The 18245-nt window shown below is 40.8% G+C and overlaps 1 protein-coding gene across 1 annotated transcript; it reads right to left on the bottom strand.

Annotated features, from left to right (window-relative positions):
- Positions 1-525: 525 nt before the first annotated feature.
- Positions 526-17438, bottom strand: LOC132999446 (immunoglobulin-like and fibronectin type III domain-containing protein 1). The gene is made up of 22 exons (XM_061069129.1): positions 17390-17438; positions 13302-13421; positions 12249-12391; positions 12044-12143; positions 11017-11050; positions 10323-10506; positions 10099-10212; positions 9846-10014; positions 9430-9702; positions 8834-9271; positions 4927-5051; positions 4637-4778; positions 4183-4476; positions 3749-4045; positions 3237-3416; positions 3026-3154; positions 2617-2925; positions 2112-2197; positions 1812-2004; positions 1414-1710; positions 627-953; positions 526-530 (listed from the first exon to the last, which is right to left on the bottom strand). The coding sequence occupies exons 1-22, from the start codon at positions 17436-17438 to the stop codon at positions 526-528; spliced, it is 4008 nt and encodes a 1335-aa protein (XP_060925112.1).
- Between the last annotated feature and the right edge of the window lie 807 nt (positions 17439-18245).

Here is an 18245-nt window from a genome sequence, read left to right as displayed (position 1 = left end):
TCTATAAGTAAAATGTCGATTTAATATTCCACATCACGATTGCAGTACAAAATATTTATTCAGACCAAACCCACACATTAACACCCACACCTTACTGACATCACCCTACGTGCAATAACAAACAATAAGCATCGTACAAGTTTTTCACGTCAGCGGAAGATCCACGCGTGTGGAAAAAATATCACAATTGCAGCCAGTAAGGGAACCTGATAGTTCTATTAATTTAAGCAAACAATTTAAATTGCACATTTAAAAATCAATAAATATCTGCTACGCACTTTATTAAAATGTGCAAGATTACACGTTAGTATTTCTTTCATTCCATTTTATTTAGGTTGCACATTTGAAATCAAAACAAACAACACATCAGTGGCTTTTTCCTCAGCAACAATTGTTTGGTTCAGACTTTATTCTGACTTCTTATCAATCCACATTGACGGATCAGGCTTAACTCATGTAAATCTCCCAAAAACCTGGCTCCTGTTTGGGGTTTTACAGAAATCCTATCATCTTCAGTGTGTTGTTTTAATCTGAAAGAAAAATACAAGAGTTATTGGATTCAGATTCCAAAGACACAAAAACGCGAAAAAAATGTTGTAGCACAAGTTCACTTTGCGAAGATTTACCTCTGACTGTCAGTTTAGTGGCGGACTCTGCCCTCCCCAAGGAGCTCTCTGCAACAACCTTGTACTCGCCGGTGTCTTGGGATCCGACCCTCAGTATGAGCAGAGAACACACGCCACAGGTGTTGGAGATGAAGTAGTTAGTGTTGGTATTCAGACTGATGTTGTCGCGGAGCCATGTCACATGAGGCGTGGGGTCTCCTTTCACCGCGCAGCTCATGTAGCACTCATACCCTTGAGGAGCGGTGTGCAGTTTCAGTGGGACCATGACCTTCGGGGCGCACTGCAGATTACAGGTCTTCCTCTCCGGCATGGTCAAGGTGAACTTTTCTGTGAAGGGAAATAAAATGCATTGCATCAGAATTAGTTTCCTGTTTAGGGCAAGAAGGTGCTACAAAGAAAGTTGCTGTTGCAGTAGATATAGAGTTCACTCCTTTTTCCAATTCTACAGGTAGCCCTCATCTCACTGATTTAGTTCAATTTTATTTATAACACTTAATTTGGTGTCAAATTCAAATCCAAATTATTGACCAGATTAATTGAATTAAAATCAATAAACACTTTCAATTAAGACATTGACACCAGTGGAAATCTGTTCTTGCAGTGGTACACTTATGGCTCAGTTAACATACATGGCTTTTATCTTTTTAACATTAAAATAGTAATGTGGCTTCTTTATCAAACATCGTTATGATAGATGCATAAGGAAAGAAGACACACAGACAACTCAACTTTATTTGTAGCCTTGGTGATTAGTCGAGGGGGGGGGGGGGTCAAAATTAGTCTTTACCTTTCTTGGCATGAATCACCCACTTTGTGGATTCAGACGGTTTGGACGAGCCCATGTCGTTCTTGGCATAGACCCTGTACTGGTATTCCCGGCCTGGCAGGATGTTGCAGGCCGTGAACTTGTTGTTGAAGATGTGATCTGCGATGGTGTGCCAGGCTCTTTTGTTCGAATCCCGCTTCATCACCATGTAGTGCAGCCTGTCGTCACGTTTCTCATCTGGAGACGCGTCCCATGAAAGCGTCACGGTGCCGGGCACGTTTTCATCCAGCTCCAGGGGACCTGGCGGCTTCGGTTCATCTGGAGTAGAAACACAAAAGGTTTCCCCGTCTTTTTAGTTGCTGTGTGTGGAATAAGAATTATTTATTTAAAAAGAAGGGACAGTATTTTGCCAGTTTCACCTGTGACTCTCATTTCTATGCTGAATGTCTCTTGCCCGACAATGTTCTTGACGACAATTGTGTAGATTCCGGTGTCTGCGCGCTCGGAGGACGGAATCAGGAGCTGGGACATGGCCTCTGCGTTGCTGACGGTCACTTTCTTAGACACGGGCATGCCGTCTTTCAACCAGATGACATCAGGCCGAGGGGAGGCCTACAAAACAAATCACATTGTCAGATTCATCAGAAGAGGACATTAGTTCACTATATACTGTATGCACACGCGTGGATATTAGTTGTTTTAATCACTGCCTGGATTACCTCAAAGTTGATGTTGATTCGGGCGGAGTTTCCGGCTCTCACCACCATGAAGCTCTTGATTTTTGCATCTGTGAATCGTGGCCTCACTGGGTGAACGGCAGGATGGAAGTAAGGTCATTAGCTGGAATTGTTTTCGATATTGACAATTGCTTTTTGAATGATAAGCAGCAAATCAGAAAAAAAAATCAATCTCACTACAAAGCCATGAAAAATAAACATACAGTAGTTGTGTTATTTGAGCCTTAATGGATATTTTTGTTTTGGTGTTTTGTTTTATCTCGTTGCAAACGTACACATATCGAGGTTTAACCATATAAGCATTTTAATCCATTGGCACCTATGTTTAATGATATATACTTATAACTAAAATACTCAAAGAAAGTCAACGTTTTGCCAGGGTGTTTAACAATTGTTATCCACAATCCTAGTTTGTCATTGAAGAAAAATTTTAAACTTAATTACTCTCTTTGCATCAATTTAAGTTGTGTACTAAGTGCTCTCTTACCAGGAGGAGGCATAGCGAGGATGTAGTTGTCGAGTTCCTTATACGGTCCGTCTCCTCCATCATTGGTAGCATGTACTCTCACCCAGTACATGGCCATTGACTTCATGCCTTTCACCGTGTAGGAAGTCATGGTGATTTGGTTTGAATTGCAGCGATCCCACTCAGTGTTTTCTGCAGGTCTGATCTCCACAAAATATCCCTTGGCTTCATCCTCAACCCCCTCTATCTCCTTGGGTTTGGTCCAAGACAGGCACAGGGTTGTGTAGGTGGAGTCTGTCACTTTAAAGTCAATGACGTTACCAGGAGGCTCTGCAACACACGATTCACAGTGAGTGCTGAGATGTGTGGGTTGTATGAAGCATGAGGACAAAATCACGACTGTCATAATATTGTATCGATGTCCACCTACTTTTAGGGTCTCTGGCAAACACAAACTCAGATGGTGAACTGTATTCACCCGCTCCAGAGTCATTAATTGCTGCCACACGGAATTCGTACTCCATGCCCTCATTTACGTCTTTAGCACCATAGACCTTGGCTGTATAGAAAAAAGAAAAATACTACATCACACCCCAGAGGCATACAATTCAGGAATGACATCTGCAAATCATCAGAGTCACCTCTGATCATTTCATCGGCTGGGTTGACTTGGCCCCACAGGTTGCTGCCCTTCTTGCGTTTCTCAACGTTGTATCCCAGGATATTAGTTCCTCCGGTGTCGGAGGGAGGAGTCCAGGTGAGGTTGATGCAGTTCTTAAAGGCGCTGACAACCTTCGGTGCAGATGGAGGAGCAGGGTACGCTGTGCACACAAGGAATTGGGATCTGTGACCAGGCCTATGTCTAAAATTGGTCGCTTAGTCGGATTGTTTTCAAGCAATGTGGGGAAATGCATTGTGAAGTTGGATGAGTAAAGTGATGGATTAATACTGTCTATCAAATAGATCTTGAGACATTTGTTTGTAACTTCAATGGAATTTATAACGTTCTATAAACTAGTTGGTGAACAATTTGTTGTTTCAATTGCTGCCAAAGCATCTTTTGTGTTTCTTAATGTAGGTTTAACTTGTCCTTTGTATTAAAATGATCATTTTACAGATGACACAACTTAAATTTACAAATTTGAAGTTTTACCTTTTGTACCAGCTTGAATGTCTTCTGTTTCCATCAGCTCACTGGTTCCCATTTCAGTCTCCACTCTCAGGCGATAGCAGTACCTTCTGCCATGGTCTACATCAGTGTCCTTGTAAGTGGCCTCCGCCCCAATCGGCCCCACCTTCTTCCAGGTGTTGCGTCCGACTTGCTGCCGTTCAAGGATGTAGTTTCCAATCTTGCAGCCGCCACTGTCCTTTGGGGGTCTCCACTTGAATTCAATAGAGGAGGAGCACGCCTCAACGATCTCCAGAGGTCCCATTGGGGGAGTGGGTTTATCTTTAAAAAAACAACATGCATAGCATACACAACATTACTCTTTGCCTGATGCTTTACCTAACTACACAACTTTCTGTGTTGCTGCATGCAAAACAACGACAGAGCAAAGCCTGTAGGTATTTTCTCTCGTATCTTACCCAGTACAAGAAGCTGGCTTAAGGCCTCAACAGTGCCAAACTCGTTTTTGAGTTTGATCTTGATTTCACCACTGTCTTTGCGCTGCAGCTTGGTGAGAAGCAGGCGGCTGCACCCCTCTGTGTGCTCAATCTTGATGTTTGACTCATCCGCTAGCTCTTCACCCTCGAGGTACCATTGGACTTTGATAGGATCCCGTCCAATATAAGGTAATTTGAAGGTTGCCTTTTGTCCCTTTTTCACTGAGACAGGAGTTCTAAACACTTCCAGTTCCTCAGCATCAAACCTCGGTGGATCTAAAAAATCAGAAAGACTCATATTTCAAGCAGTGTCATGTGTGCATATACGTAAATGCATTATATAAACATTACATTGATATGCAGCACACTTAAATTTTGATTTCCATCTTGACATTGACATGCATGGACACACTAATGAATGATTCAAGTCTTTTACCTTCAACAACAATGAGGGCCTCTGTTTTACGTCCATCTGCTTCAAATTTATATGTTCCAGCGAATTCCTCAGTTACTTTGTGAATTTTCAGCCTGTGGAAGGTTCCATCTTTTGAAATGGTTATACCCTCCGATGTTTGAATCTTCAAAAACAAAACAAATATGACACAACAGACATAAAATCTTGACGAAGGCTCTGACTCCTACAAATATATGATAATCATCAATACCTCTTTTGCCATATTTATGTAATAACATGTAGATTGTGACTTCTTTTGACTTTGGGCTAACCTCATCTCCATCTTTGAACCAGATTCCCTGACACTCCTCACGGCTCACTTTGCACTCCAGCTCTGCTGCTTCTCCGATAATGGCTTTGCAGTCCGAGAGCCCAGCATGAAAGTGAACTCCTGGATCTGAGGATTGATCAACCAGGCAAGTTAGCCAATGCACATATCCCACAGCTGCAGCTTGCATCTGAACAAGCTGTTGCTCCTCAGCTGTTTCAGGTTTTTGTAATCGTGCCTTTAGTTACAAGGACTATATTCGTTCTTATATTGGGTTAATGAAGAATATACACATTTGGATTTAATCCAAGTGTGTACACACTTACCTCATTTTTTAAACAATCATCAGTTTGTCACGTTGTAGCATGTATTTTATAATGTAACTATAAAATACATGTTTTAAATGTAGGTTTGATGTAAAAAAAAAAACACATTTGAAGAGATTATATCATCAAAGTTTCTCAGGGATCTAAAAAGAAGAGGGCATTTCGCAAGTATTTTATACTTGAGGAAGATTTCTTGTTTGGTCTGTAGCTTGATTGTCGTGTTTGTCCTTCTTCAACTTGAAAGTCTGCAGAGTTGTTATCCTTGCACAGCTCATAAGAATGTCCTAGCGAGGCGTTCAGATGAGTGTTACTATTTAAAGAAACATGCACCGTGAGATAATACCTCATTTAGGACTGACCGAGCCGTGGTCAGTGGAAATGAACAATCATTTTGTCTATTTAACGTGAATTCAGCCTTCAATGTGAAGAAACTGCGTTAGAGCATGGTCATCCTCCGAGGTCAGTCCGACTGTTTCCATCCTCAAAATATGCAATTGTGGTATCAAGAACCCGTTTGGTTCTGCAGTTGTTAACTCAAGAACCTCAAAGCACCGACTCATCCTGAATTGAATAAGGCAAGCGACAATGCATTAAGAGGTTACTCACACACACACAAAACGCAGTACGTGACAGACAAAAGTGGAGAAACAATAAACTGCTGATATCCAACCTGTAAGTCATAGAAATAAATTAATTTACCCAGTGCTGTACTAATCTCTGCAGAACAGAAGACTAAAGCATTTCTTATTTTACCATTATGACCATTAAATTGTTGTACGATGCGCTATAGACAGAACTTATTCGTGCATAAAATGTAATTAGCATTTGTACAAGCAATCTCACTGTTAAATCCACTCTTGCTGAGCTGTGGGATCATTGTAAGAGGCCATTTAAACAATTAGCATTAGCAATTCTGCTCAGTGTTCACACACTTTCATCTCAGCCCCCGAAAGCACCGAAAAAGTCATCTGCTCGTCGATCGACTTTGTTCAGTGGTAGTGCTTCCCATGCAGCAGTAACACAGCGCCCGCCATCTTACCACTAACTTTCTCCTCAACCAACGCTTGCCAGCCGCAGATGGCTCACCACCGTCTGCACCCCTCACCATTTCCAGCAGATGCTTCACTGCCTGCCGCTGGCCCAGTGCCATTATCACCACTGGCACTTCTCAGTTTTTTGTATTGCTTTTCCCTTTAAAGGTATATCATCGTAATTGTCTCATTTGCTGTTGGATAGGCCGTACAGATAACATGAATGAGAACAATAGCAGTAAGAATTTAAGTGTCAACATTGAGCATGAAAACAACATCAACAACAACAACAGAACTGACATCAACAGAACGTTAATTTCAATGCAGAGAAAGGAGGCTGATTGTGGAAAAGGTGACATCCGTCTGGCTTTTCAAAATCAGCTCTGTGATGGCAGAACTTTAATGTTAATTGATCAACTGAGGGGGTTTGTTGATTGCGATTTTTGGGTTAGTTACTTTGACTAGTCTCATTGATACATTATATCATTTTTTTTAGAGATATTTTTTGTTCATTTCACCTTTATTGACAGAACAGTACTGGTGTGAACTGGGAAGTGGGTGCCCCATGGATACCTTTAATAAGTAATCATTTTAAATTTTGGAAATATTCAACAATCATCAAGAGTTTATGATAAAGTTAATCGGAAAAAAACCAAACCTCAAAATCTATTACCAACCGTCATATTAAATATTCTCATCTTGAGTACATATGTAGGTAAATCACCTTTTCCACTTTTATACCCTTTATACAAACTACATCTATTTAAGGTTATACATACAAGATGTTATACATTAATATAGCAATCAATTACACTTTTCTGTTTAAAGATGGTTTCGTCTTTGTTTGTTGTTATCTGAACTTCAGTGTTCTTGGTTTTAGTAGCTGGTCATGTTCATGTTAGTGCATGTCAGTGCACATGGGTCTCTCTCTTACCCAGTTAAGATTAGCATTGCTCAACACCTTTCTGAGAACACAATGGGGGGGAGGGAGTGCAACATTTAGCATCTTGTATATATTACCTTATGGTACATGAACTCAACGTTTTGGCAAATTGCAGACGTTTGACACACAAATCACAAATATAGACAAATATCTATATTTATCTACTTTAAGGATTTACAAAGGACACTTAAGCTTTGCATGTGTATTTTGCATATACTACTGTGTGTTTCCTATATATAGATAAAGACTGGTTAAATTATGTTTTATTAATCAATGTTGACTAATTAGGCTTAATTTATGCTAATAGTTAGCATATAGTTAATGAGGTAAAGATTTAAGCCCAGGGAGAGAAAACCATTTGAGTAATTAACACAATGGTTAAATGAGAACCAGACTGCATTGCATGTAGGCTTTAGAATTACAAGTGTTTTCATTAATTATGATACATAACTTAAACCCATGCTACAGACTTACATAACCTAGATGAAGCAACTTCATTCACTGAGGCTCGATAAGACCTGTCTGGGAGAAGTTCATAAATTCATATGGAGCTTTAGGTGAATTGTACGATCGGCAAAGCAGAGAAGTGTAGAGCTTTGTAAAGTGTCAGTTGTTTAATAACTACAGTGTAAATGGGAAAGTCAGCTACTTCTAAGTTCGGAAGAGCTTAGAATTTACCACAGCTGCGACTTTCCCCCATGACGTTAATGGTCAGTAAATGGTCTTCAACATGCGACCTCTGACATCTCTTACCAACGACAGGTTCTTCAACTTCCACAATTCTCCTTTTTGAACGTTTTCCTTTCTTCCCGGAATTTCCACCTTCTTGAGTTGTGGTTTCGTCGTCATTATTTTCTCCTAATAATTAGTCATAATAAATAGCAACTTTATACAGTCTGTTATACAACGATCGCAAATGTAGTAATTTGCTGTCATGATATATTCTTCTTCTCCTGATGAGGCATATGTAAGATACAGATATGAGATTGATAGATGAGGAGGAATCTGACACGTTACAGAAAAGACAAACAACAATAAGCGACACATTCGATTATAAACATCAAGACAATATCAACATTTTAAGACATCAACAACAGAATGCATAAATACCTTCTACTCTTCCTATTGTATTACTATTAATCTTAATACCTTTTCAATTATACTTATCTATAAAAACATTATATTGCATTTCTTCCAGGGGAGCATTTCTCTCATTCTACATCACAGTGTGTATTTATTTCTTACCTATGACTGTTTCTGGAACAAGTGGACCCGCTCTCACGCGTTTCCTGCGTTTTCCTTTTCCACCTCCTTCTCCTCCCTCTCCTCCTTCTCCTCCCTCTCCTCCTTCTCCTCCTTCTCCTCCTGCTCCTCCTTCTCCTCCTTCTCCTCCTGCTCCTCCTGCTCCTCGTACTCCTCGTACTCCTCCTTCTCCTCCTTCTCCCTCGTCATCAAATTCGTCATCAGAGTCTTCAAATGAATCGTATTCATCGTCAAAATCTTCTTCCCCACCTCCAGCTCCTCCACCAGCTCTTCCGCCAGCTGCACCACAGGCTCCTGCTTCAGCCCCACCACCAGCTCCTCCTGCAGCCCCACCTCCAGCTCCTCCACCAGCTCCAGCTCCGACTCCAACTCCTACACCACCTTCAGCGCTTACAGCACCACCGGCCCCAAGGGCACCACCAGCACCAACGGCACCTCCAGCACCATCTGTCCCAGAGGCTCCACCACCAGGACCACTGGCCCCTCCGGCACCATGTGCAGCTGAGCCTGCACCACCCGTACCGGCTGCTGCCTTCCTCGCCCTCGCAGCGGCCTTGGCTGCAGCTCTCTCCTTTTTAGCTACTTTTGCCTCTGCTTGAGAGATGACTTCTGCAGCTGCTTTCTCTTCCTGAGCCTTTTTGGCCTGTTCCAGTTTTTCTGCCATTTCTTTCTCGTATTTTCCCTGCTGCTCTTTAGCTATTTTGATCAGTTCTTCGTCGTTGCAGGCTCCAGCCATAGTCGATTTACGAGTTCCCTTCTTCCCCTTGTTGGCAGGATCTTTGTCAGCTATAAAAGATGATACATCAAATGTATTTAGATCATTAGCTAAATGTTGAAATCAGGGTTTTATCCACAAAATATTTACAAATTTTGCGTCTGCCGTTCATACTCTATAATGAGCATTTCCAAAGGTAGAAAAAGTTGCAGAAAAAGAATTGTCTCACCTTCAACTACAAGCCAGCAATTGCATGACTTGATCCCTGCCACAGCAGCGTAGATCCCAGCATCCAGAGGCAGACAGTCCCGCACAATCAGCTTGTGGATAAGCTTATCTTCAGATACACTGATTTCATGTTTCTCACTGTTTGACAGAGGGGCGCTTTTACCATACCATACGATCTCGTTCAGGGGGGCGGTCAGGACACATTGGAAAAGGGCGTCCTCTCGTTCCTCTGCCTTGACCTCTTGTATTTTGACTGCAAAGTCCACTTCAGGGACTGCAGGTTTTCAAAAATGCAGAAAAACAAGGACAGAGAGAAAATTTGATTCCTTTCATCTGTCCTATTCTTCTTCCAGACAACATTTAATCAGTAAATGCTTGAAGGTAAGTGAATGTATATCCAATCTGACCTTGACTCACCTTTAAAGTCTGTGGAGAATACATTGACGCCCCCGACATCCACCGAGTAGAGTCCAGCATCGCCGGAACCTAACCCATGAATTTTGAATGTGTATTTCTTGCCCACCATTTTCAAGCTATGCTTCGCTTTATCGCTTTCTTCGAGGGAGAAAGGAATCATGACGCCATCCTGCAGGATTCAGAGACGTCTCATTCTCATCATACATAATTAAGAAAATAAAAACAAAATGGCAGCAGGTAGCTAATGTCCCACCTTATACAGGAAAAGTTTGCTGGCGGGATCTTTGAGGTCCATGTCCAGCTCAATTGTTGCACAGTCGTCGTCGCTGACCGCGATGTGTTTGAGCGTACTGATTTGTGTCACAAACTACAATAAATGTAACACAACAAAAAGTTAAACGAAGGAGAAACGGGGTCCGACTGACCGGTTCAAGATTGACATCAAACCCTAAGAAAACCTGTTGATGTGCTACGTACCTCCGCTATCTCCTGCTCCCTCTCTCTCTTCATCTGGTTGAGTTTCGTCAACATTCCTCGGAAGTCGGTGACGCCGTAGTCAACGCAGATCTGCTCATAGTCTTTCTTGTCTGCGCTCATCAGAATCTCCCAGACCTTCTCCTCCGGTTCCATTTGCTTCTCCTCACGGGTTCCGTCGGGTTTACTGCAGAGGGGGGGATTGGATTTATTTAATTTTATTCCAATGGAACAATATTGCTTCATAGGAAAGTCACTGGTGGAATGGAGTGGCAAAATATATACGGAGCTGGGTATTGTTACAGCTGAGTTAAAGGTTCAGTGTGTAACATTTAGATGAAAGGGATCTTTTGGCAGAAAATTAACATGAAATATTCCTTGTGATGTTTTCACTAGTGTGTTTCATCTGTATTGTGCGACTTCTACTTTTCTACCCTAGAATGGGCTTGTTATATTTAAATACTTTAATCTGGAGCGGATCCTCTCTACGGAGGCCGCCATGTTTTTTTTTTAACAGTAGCCCAAACCAGACAAACTAAACACTTTTGAGTTTGTACGACAACTGAAGGTTACAACAGGTTCTCTCTCATGCTTGGAAGGGGGGGGGGGGTGAGGAGCATTCAGCTGCAATATGCAACTGCAACGCTAGATGTCACTGAATTCAACACATTGAACCACACTGAGTTATTTGACTCACCGTTTCTTAAGGCCTTTTCTCAAGTCAGTCACATCTGAGGAACCAGAAAATCATAAAAACAGTCCATCACTGAATGACATCATGAGGCATTAACAACAATTTAAATTTGTGGTTTGCAGGACTTTGTCTTTATCTTTTCAATGAACTTTACCTTTTGAGCTTGAAGCATAAGTTACTCATAATCTACATTCACAGTATGTTAGGTGAGCAAATCCCAGGGAAGGATCCACAGGCTGTCTATGAAACCTAACTCAAAGGCCATTCATTTATCTTTTATAGATACAGTATGAAGCTCTAAAATGGATCACAAACTTATATTCTATTTCTCAAAGGCTCAGTATTTTCATTAATGTTACACCAATGCTGTTATCTAGCAGCAACAGGTGATGGTGCATTTAAGTTACTGCTACTTTTCTTATTTTAAAAACTGTTTTAACAACAACCGTGCTTTGAATACATAGATCGTACTTATTAGAAGGTCCATTGTTGTGTTCGTGATTTGTAAACAAAAACACAGAATTTCTACAGACTCATCCTTTAACAGAGGCGTAATTGAGAAAGGTCTCCAGAACCCAGACACCTTAAGTGATCAAACTTTCCTTGACTTTGCTCACATCCAAGAACGCTTGTCTAAGTGACACCCTGAGATTTTGACAGAAACCAAGGTGATTGATTACACACACTCTGGTAAAGTTTTGAGTGATAGTACAAACTTTTCATTCATTTTCTAAGAGTGTCATTCATTAGTGTCAGTGACAGTGACAGTACTCTGATGTGACAGGTGAAAGAGTACAGGCAGATTTTTTCCTATAAATCCAATTAATGAATGAAAAACTCAAAATGTATTTGAAACCTCACCTTTTCCTTGTGCCATTTTAAGTTCCTTGGTCTTGGAGAATCCAACTGTAAACAAACAATAGTCTTGATCTGTTTGTCACAGTTTAATTATGCCATATCCTGAGGAGAATAGTTAATGCAAATGTTACCGAACCCACTAGACTGATCCTCAGAATAATAAGGAATGTACCTGAAATTACATTCAAGACGACAGTACAAACAGCTCTTCCATGTTCATTATTTGCAAAACACTTGTAGGTGTCGGCATCGTCCGCGGCAACTTTTGGAAACTGTTAGAAGGCAAAGACAGAATTAATGGCATCATCAGAAGCAGGATGTAGAACAAAATGTCTTCCTTTGTATCTCGTACGAACAGTGCTGCCAGCAGATCTTACCTCCAGCGTGTGTTCAAGAGATATATCATCGTACTTCTGCAGACACACATCAGGGTGAAAAGTGATTTCTCCGTTCGCCCTGCTCCACGTCACGTCAGGAGTGGGAGTTCCCACTACAATGGCTTTAAAGATGGCAAGTTTACCTGGAATAGGACAGAGTGAGGATTTTCTCAATAGTGGCAAAGTCTTCATGGCTGTATTTTAAGAAAGAAAATGTTTTCTTTCACTAAAATTTGGATTGGTTTAGGATTTATGTGGAAATATACTTATTGGATTTCATTTTTTGAATTGTAAATTTGTACAATATCAATATTGATAGTATTGAGGGAAGAGAGAAGTAGGAAATCACATGCAATGTGACCCTATCTGGGCATTCAATTATTGTCTGTGCTTTGACCCACCATGGGGCCGCTTTGTTTTATACTTTAAACGGTATCTGCAAAAACATCTGCAGAAATTAAGGAAGTTAACCCAATTTCTCTTCTCTTTCTATCCGAAGAGACTGTGTATGCCCCCTTCTACAGGCATTGGGAGCAATTCAGTGTCTTGCTCAAGAAAACTTGGGAGTGAAGCACTAAACTTAACATTGAATGGCATTCCTATGCAGTATATGCTAAACCATCCAAGATTCCCCACCTGTATGTCTGTAGGAATTTGTTGATAACATTTTTTCAGTCATTGAATTGAGGAGTTTTTCACTACTAAGATGAGTCACATGAATAGTTCTCTACTCTTCCTCTCTTAAGTCTAAATGTTGCTTGTTGACGTGTGTGACTGAGGTCAAAGTGTTTGGCTGAGGCTGAGCAGTAGAGCAGTCGTCCTTCAACCAGAAGGTCGGCAGTTTGATCCCAGTCTTCCCATCCACATGCCGAAGTGTCCTTGGGCAAGATGCTGAACCCTGAACGGCCTATTGTACTGTACTGTAAAGCGCTTTGAGTGGTCATCAAGACTAGGAAAGCGCTATATAAATACAGACCATTCACCATCCATGTGCTGTGATAGAAGAGGGAAAAATAAGCGGTTTCAATTCCTCTCAGTGGCATAAATATTTACCCTCTTGAAGAGTCAGAGCGATGGGTTTGCGGGTAAAGTCTGGAGTTGACATTCCCTCTGGAATTTCCTCCTTAAACTGCGTTATCATGACGCCGGGAACTTTGGACTTCTTCTTGATGCCTAATCGAATGAAAACACATTGAAAATGAGAAAAAGAGAATAATATGTGTGAGATAAATGGTCACAGAACATGATGCAGAGTGAGCAATGCAAGAGATCAACACACACAGATGGTTTTATTCAGAATATTCATTAAAACGTGAAAAGTAGTAATGACTTAATTTCAGAATCCATTTTGATGAAGAAAAGAGGCTTAACAATACTACATTCAGGTTTAGTGATAAGTACACAATCTACAACTCAGACAAGTGACGTGGGAAACATTTGTCAGTATAAACGTCACACATAGTCACATTCATTTGTCGAGAGTTCGGTTGGAAGACGGCGACATGTTTGTGAATAAATGCAGACAATAGTGGAACTTGTAGAAATGTCTAGGGATAAGAAAAGACAAGATAACTGTCAAGGTCCAGTGGTTAATTTAATCATATATTTGATCATTATCTCCATAAAATGACTGAAATGTAAAGAGGAAATTCAGAAGCAAGTGCAAATGTTCTGAATTCCACTGACATGACCTGCTGTTGCCTGAAATCTGACCTGACCCGAGGGGGGTTGTGTGGTTGCTCTTGTATTCTGCAAAAACACTAAAGCTATCCTTGCAAAAAAAACACAATACATGAGATTACATCCCCGCCCACACTGCTTCCTCTGTGTTTTGGCTTTTACTCTTGACACTTAATCGTTACAACAAAGTTAGCATGGAGCTCTCCCACCGGATAAAGAGTTCTCGTAATGAGCAGCTCACACTGTCAGAGCATCCGTGGGGTCAGAAGTCTATCAGCTTACCGTTGGGACTTCAACTCTCTTATTTATGCTTCGATATGATTTTCCAAATGTGCAAAACTATTTTTAAGCAAGTTTGAAAAAGGCACATTTTGCTAACTGTTATTTAATGATGTACTTTAGAGTCTAACACCTCGTGGGCCTTTTTTTTTATTAGTCGTGAGTTTGATCTTGATATAAACATGCACGCAATAGTTCCTTTATTCATGTAAGTAGCAGGCCTGAACAGTCAGTGTGATCATTAATTCATAACATTAATGTTTATGTTTTGTTGAACGGCGACTGAGTTATTCATGTGAATATTTGTTCTCTGTCTTGTGAGTCTTTGCAAAAAATTGTTGGTTTATTTCCAGGAATCAGATAAAATGTCAAGGTAATAAGTGAATTTTATCCATAATTGTTACAATAGATTAAAAATAATAGTTAAATTTGAAAACTTTCTCATCCTTCAGTTTTCTTTGTCCCCACATGACTCCTAAAGTGCTTTGAAAAAAATGAGCAGCAGCATCAGTTGGTGCAGGGACATTAAACATATACACAGTGGTGAGTTATTTTTATTTTTTGCAAACTAGTTCAGTAAATATAGTTCAACCCACTCTAGATAATGGGCGTGTCTTATTCTTGCTTCTTCACATAGTTCAGTCAATTTTTTGGAGCACTCCAAACCTGAAACACCTTTTTAGTTTAGTGTATACTTTTATTTGTGAGAAGATTGAAGTATTTAAAATATGTGTATGTGGAATTGGTCATTGTTGCAGAAAGTCCCCGAACCCCCGAAAGAACCAATATAAACCAACCCACACAAATCTCGAGGAGGGCATCACCAAGTGCTGATCACAGGGGTTCAGCTGGTCCAGGGATCCCTGGTCGTTAATTATTTTCACTTGGCCAGAAAGACCTGTAATAGGCAGAATATTAACTAGGGAATATGTACTTAATGGAATGAGGCGGGCGCCCCAGCGTTTTGCAGTCCGAAGCGGATTGGGGGTAAATTGCTTGCAGCAGTTGCTGAACAGGATGTTCTGATAACATCACATGGATTCTGCCACTGTTAACAAGCTGAAAGTGAACACTCTGGGACTGCGAGGGGGACACAAACATCATTAAAACAATGTGTTTACGTGGAAGTATTGATCAGCCTATTAATGTAGAACAGCAATTAAGACTGCAGACGTAAGCCAGGCATTGATTTCATGGGTCAGTCAGCAGAAAGTTATTTATGGAGTGTTATCAGCATAAATTTGGGATGAAAAGACTCAAAGGTATCCTGTCATTCCTGAGCAGAGTTAACAGGATTTATACCAGATACATTTTGTGTATAGCGGCCGTCAGATCGATAATACTATGAAAACAAGGTTTTATTTTACAAAACCTTGCAGCTAACTCATAAAACAACTATTTCCAATGTCCTTGCTTTATTTTCTTGTTTTTTTGCATCATGTTCATTCAACTAATTATTTGTAGCTGGTTTTCACAACTTAACTGATACCAGAATAAGAAATCCTAACAAGGATGCAGTTTGACAGGAATTAAGGCAGATTATAGAAAATCCTATTTTTTCCCCTTCAAAATCATGTATTTAATTTTGTATTTCCTATATGACTTGTTCTGCAGTAAGTTAAGCTAAACAAATACTAACTTGTACTTGAATTCCTGAAATAACCTAACACGGTTTCTATCTGTGTCAGTCGTGTTTGGGTCAAGTGAAGCCATGGAGAGTTTAACTTTAGTTTTAAATCACAGGATGGAGAAGACACACGACACTCAACTGCAGCGCCCTCTAGCAACAGCCTGCAGCTGGTGTTCATATGGAGGTTTGTTGTGAAGTGTCACAATGAAGTGCGTCTGTTGTGACACTGAAAGCTGAACCATCCGTTTTCGGATGACACCTTTCAAAGAGTGAGGAAGAGCACATCATACATGCAACTCCACCAACATGGAGTCATGCACTTTCAGAAGGGAAATCTTTGGTGTGATTTCATTTCTTTAAATTTTTTTTTTGTTGCTCGCATACCTTTGTCGTCTGGTTGAACTCCCTCAGAACCGTCGACTTAACACGCAAAGTGAGAGCAGCAGAGGGAACAGGACAGGTAAATATGAATCCTGACAGAAGCCCCATGGTAGGTTGGGACTTCGACAGGATTACGGACACATAATTAACACAAAACAACACAATATACAGTGTATAGCCCAGGGATGTGAAGCGCACACACACACAGACACAACTTAAGCAGAACAAACACATTTCATCACACGATCAAATGTTAGTCAGGGACACAATATATAATGTAGCAATACGGTTACCACAGCATCTGAATTATCAGCCTTAACTTCAAGCTCGCTCAGGCATTTCTTCTCCTCAGGATGATTCCTGCGCAGTGCTTGAGATAAATTGTGTAAATACAATTTATAGGAAGTTAATTTTAAATGAGCCTTCATTTTGTCTTCTGCTCGGTAACGACAGCGTTTCATTTTCAGATTCCTCTTCAGTCGCGGCGACTGCTGGATTGATCCTCCATGATGATTTTTGTCGTGCGTCTGGTCTCATGTGTCAGCGCTGTTCTTCACATCCACTCACAGGATTCTTCGTCTTGACATCAAGAGTTTACTTTTCTCCCAGCGTGGTCTCGCTCAGTAATTACAGCGTCTCATTCTTTGACATCACTGACGCCTGTGATCATTTATCTGACCGACTTCTTCACAGTCACGTCCCCGGGAAGCAGAAGTTGATCAATGATATGATCAGTGCTCCTGGATTTCCTTTTCTCAGGCAATGCGTATGTGCCCTTGTTGAAAAAACATCTTTGCTGTTGAATTTTCTTTGCAGCAATTAGATTTTTCTGTTATTTGGACGGCTTCCACTTGACAAAAAGGAATCGTTGCAGCAGAAATGGTCTTCAATCAAATTTCTTGGGGATTCCACATCTTCAAAAAAGATTTCCTGCGTAATACACTGACCTCATGTAATCTTTGATGTCTTTGTTCTCTGATGTCTCCATCTTCTTCTGACTTGCAGTTGGGTTTTTTTTGTGGGTTTTCTTCGCTAGTGGTTTTTCTCACAGAAATATCAGTCATCAAATGAATTCTGTTCATCATCAAACCTCAGACAAGAGGGAATGCAGGTGCAGTACCAGCCCTCGACTGACCTGACAAGAGGGCGACGTCCCTCGTTCTAAACTTACCTGCCTGCCCAGCGGCAGTCTGCTCGGTCACCTTCGACTTCTTCCACATCTTTGCGTCCTCTGGATCTCTGTTGATTCACACGGCTCTGCAACAACAACAAAAAAAACACAGAAGATAAAAGAGTCAATCTTTAAGCAGAGCACATAAATAGTCGGATCAAAAGCAAAACAGGAAAAGTGACTGACATTCTTTAGATTGTGAGGTGACACTCTTTTTAAGTCGGATGTGCTTTTATTTGCTTGTTATCTTTTTGAAAATTTGAGTGGATGCCAATCAAAGGGTCGAGGATTTAAAACCGTTGGAGGAAATTCAACATGTCTTTAACACCCAGATGAAACTGCTCCTCTCCACCAGTGCAGCTGCTCTGACCAGTCAGTGAGCGGCAGCAGCCAGCGGCCTTTACACTCACTCTTGGGCTTGATATCCACCTCAGGAATCCTTTTCAAGAATGTATTAACTAACAAGCAACTTGTCTGAAGCCTTCAATAAACTGGGCGGAGGCTTAAATACTGCCACTGCTCTGTCCTGATTAACATTAGCCAATTTATATCTTTACAAGTACGAAGATGGAGTGAATAGAAGGTGCCACTACACAGGATTCAGAAAACCAAAAGTTAAAAGATGCAAATCCAGTTCTCCATTCACTAGATTTTAATATTTATGAATCACATTAATCTTAAAATACACTTTCTCTCTCCGAATGGAGGCAGATTTCAGCCCTTGACTGTGACAAGGAAGCATTTGCTCAGCACCATCATTATGTAATCTGCAAGAAGTTACTACAAGAGTTTTACATAAAACCATCGAGTGTAATGTGACACTGACGTGGATCTGAACTGACTCATGTTGCACTTG

Source organism: Limanda limanda, chromosome 4 (assembly GCF_963576545.1).
Source record: "Limanda limanda chromosome 4, fLimLim1.1, whole genome shotgun sequence".
Lineage (NCBI taxonomy): Eukaryota > Metazoa > Chordata > Actinopteri > Pleuronectiformes > Pleuronectidae > Limanda > Limanda limanda.
This window is presented reverse-complemented; position numbering and strand designations above follow the sequence as displayed.